The 3377-nt window shown below is 54.8% G+C and overlaps 1 protein-coding gene across 1 annotated transcript; it reads right to left on the reverse strand.

Annotated features, from left to right (window-relative positions):
• Nucleotides 1-149: 149 nt before the first annotated feature.
• On the reverse strand, nucleotides 150-1766 carry LOC106013928 (the record flags this gene model as incomplete). The annotated part of the gene is given in 1 exon segment (XM_013090810.1): nucleotides 150-1766. A coding segment is annotated over 1 exon segment (1617 nt), but the record flags the coding sequence as incomplete, so codon positions are not given.
• Nucleotides 1767-3377: the final 1611 nt, after the last annotated feature.

Genomic DNA, 3377 nt, shown 5'->3' on the forward strand with positions numbered 1-3377 from the left:
AGACAGACAGACAGACAGACAGACAGACAGACAGACAGACAGACAGACAGACAGAGAGAGTGAGACAGAGAGAGAGATATCTAAATACACAATGCATAGACAATAAAGCCACGCCCCCGCCCACCACCCGCCCGTGCTACTCACACTCACCGGAAACTGTCGTCAAACGGATCCTCCACACCCGGCGACATTATGACGTCATCGCCAGACAGGTGAGTCGGGAAGGAGAGCGAGTCGAGCTGTCTGACCGCTGAGCTGGCGTTGTCGGGGTGGAGACCCGCGAGAAACTGACGCTCTAGGGGCGTGTCCTCCACGTCACGTGGCCTACAGACAATAGACGAGTCACGTGGCCCACAGACAGCAGACGAGGACTCACGTACACTGACACTGACATTCGTATATTTCATTGACGGGGATATGTCCGACTCCGATATAGCCTGTGTAGAGGGAGGGGCCATAACCCCGGCCAACAGTGTGTCTTCTGTTGATGACGCTGAGTTCCCTCCCCTCCATGAACTCTCCAACGTGTCCAGGTCATGACCTCCCACCACCTGACTCTGCGCTGCTGGGTCGGGAACAGCTTCAAACATCGAGTCCTCAGCCGTTGACAGAAAATCCACTCTGATGAGAGTATCTTCCAAATTTCTCGAGTCGCTGGACACACTTGCTGGAGCGTCCTTGGCCTGTATCTCCGTGTGCCACGGGGTGGCGGGAAGGTCAGCCGACCAGGTGTCAGGTCTTCTAGCACCCGACGTGGGGAAATGGTGAGGACTTTGAGGAGAAGGATCTGGCACTGTCTCAACATTTGTTGACGTCACAGGCGCCACATATTCTGACGTGACGTCACACTGGTCACTCGGTGACGTCAACAGCACGAGGTGTTCTGGAGTCGAACAGTCCATAGGCTGGGCAGGTTTCTGTAGATCTGCAGACTCAACGGGGGAGGGAGACAGGCGGTGGTGGTCATCTGGTTTGTTGTTGGATATTTCAGACCTGTCAACAACAGACGCGTGCGGACATGTATTCTCAGCTGAGACAAAAGCGGCGTCGACATTTGGTGAACCCGGCATAACGACAGCAAGTCGTGCTTCCCTGTCAGACCGGGTACACACCGAAACACCGGTGGTCTCATCCGATGCCTGTGACTCTGATTCAACTCGCAGACCTTGAAGCAAACCCTCGCCGTCAAAGGCCGCCATGTCGTCTTCAGCTGATTCAACCACGGCGGGCGTGGCCAGATTTTCATCCGCAGTCACTTGGCTCCAATCTGTGTTCATCATTTCGTTCTCATCATTGTTGTCTTCATCGCTGTCATCATCGCTGTCATCCTCGGCGATGTCAAAGCCCTCCGGCTCTACCAACGGGACAACACCTCCCAATGGAACCACTGCTGGAAAACGGCAACCGTCTCTCTGATCGAAACTGTCGGATGGGGATGTAAGATCGAAATTGTCGGATGGAGTTGAAAGGTCGAAAAGATCAAATTGAGTTGTAAGAATCACATGAGACGGAGACTGGCCTGTGAACGTTTCACCAGCACGCCCTGGCTGTGTGTCGAGGAGCGGGCCCGGCCCAGAGCCACACGGAGACACAGCCGGACACAAGCTGCCCTTTGTGTCATCATGAGCTGAGAGCACAGCTGTGTCCACGCCCGTCACAAACACGTCATCAGTCATCCCCGGCGCCTCCACTGGCCCACCACGACTCTCCCTACTTCCGATACAACCCCCACCCCCGCTCCTACACCCAACCCAGTCCTCTCCCATACTTCCTCCACTCCTGCCTCTGTCCTCCCCCAGACTCCCCTCAGCCCCTCCCTCTCCCACACTCCCACCCCTCCCCTCCCCTACACTCCCCCCACTCCCACCCTCCTCCACACTCCCCGGCACGGAGAAGGCGTCTGTCAAGTTGTCCCAGTAATTCTCTTCCCCCACGTAGGAGGCTTCCTCGTTAAAGTCGCCACTACTCTCAGACATCATCGCCTTTTCCTTCTCCTCTACCCCCTCCTCTCCCTCCTCCTCCTCCTCTACCTCCTCCCCCTCCTCCTCGCCGTCGTCATCCCTGCTGTCGTCAGAAGGAGTGACGGCCGGGTCCGAGCATGCGGCGATCCCACTGTCCACCATGGCGGAAGTGGACACAGTCAGCAGCTCCAGGGTGGACGAGTCGGGCCCGCGGGGTGAGAGGTCAGTGTCGGCACAACAGGACCAGGACTCGTCACAGCTGGACAGCCGCGCAGAGTTCCGGTGTTGTTCGCGCAGTCTCTGGGCGCTGGTGCCAGCCTTCTCTACCACCGCCGCGTCCTCGCCGCTCGTGTCAAGGTCACGGACGGCTGGCAGGTCAAGGTCACGGACAGCTTGCGGGTCAAGGTCACGGACGTTCGATGGGTCAAGGTCACGGGCAGCTGGAACACATAACCGTCCAGCCCCGCCCGGTTCACAGGGCACAGACGGCTGGCTAGTGGTCAGTGATTCCTCGAACTCAGAAAAATGTACATCTGCCCCGGTCTGTTCTGACTCCATGCTTGTTTCCTCACACACTGGCCTGACAGCACACGACTACAGCTGTAGCACACAGACCTGGGCTCCGACCCTGCCTGTCACGGCCTACCAGGGATGAAGGGAATACAGACCATCGACTCCAACAATCTCTGGTCACATGGACTCCAACAATCTCTGACAACATCGACTCCAACAATCTCTGGTCACATGGACTCCAACAATCTCTGATAACATCGACTGAAACAATCTCTGGTCACATGGACTCCAACAATCTCTGACAACATCGACTCAAACAATCTCTGGTCACATCATTGATCACGTGATCCTGGAGCCAAGTAATTATTCTGCCTAAACAGACGGAATGAAAACTTTGTAAAACTCATACAGAATCTAACACCACGATAATCTACACACTCGCCAGTTTGGTAAAATTTACGGTGAAATGGTACAGGTTTAACACCCCTATCAACACTGTTAGATTATTTAAGAAGCGGGACCTCCGAGTTTAACGTCCGTCTCCGAAAGGACTGAGCCAAGTGGGAAGTTCGTGTACAGTTTGGTCTTTCCCAACGACACAACGTCGGACCGAGCTGAGGCTCGAACCCGCGAACCTGCAACCTCACGATCACGAGTCCGGTAGCCTAACCACAAGGCCACGGACTACACGCCAGTTTTCTTACCCACGGCCACGGCAATGGCATATTCCATCTCTCACTGTATATCACACAGACATATTCTATCTCTCACTGTATATCACACAGACATATTCCATCTCTCACGTCCACTGTATATCACACAGACATATTCTATCTCTCACTGTATATCACACAGACATATTCCATCTCTCACGTCCACTGTATATCACACAGACATATTCTA

The sequence above is a fragment of the Aplysia californica genome, unplaced genomic scaffold, assembly GCF_000002075.1.
Source record: "Aplysia californica isolate F4 #8 unplaced genomic scaffold, AplCal3.0 scaffold01547, whole genome shotgun sequence".
NCBI classification, from domain to species: domain Eukaryota; kingdom Metazoa; phylum Mollusca; class Gastropoda; order Aplysiida; family Aplysiidae; genus Aplysia; species Aplysia californica.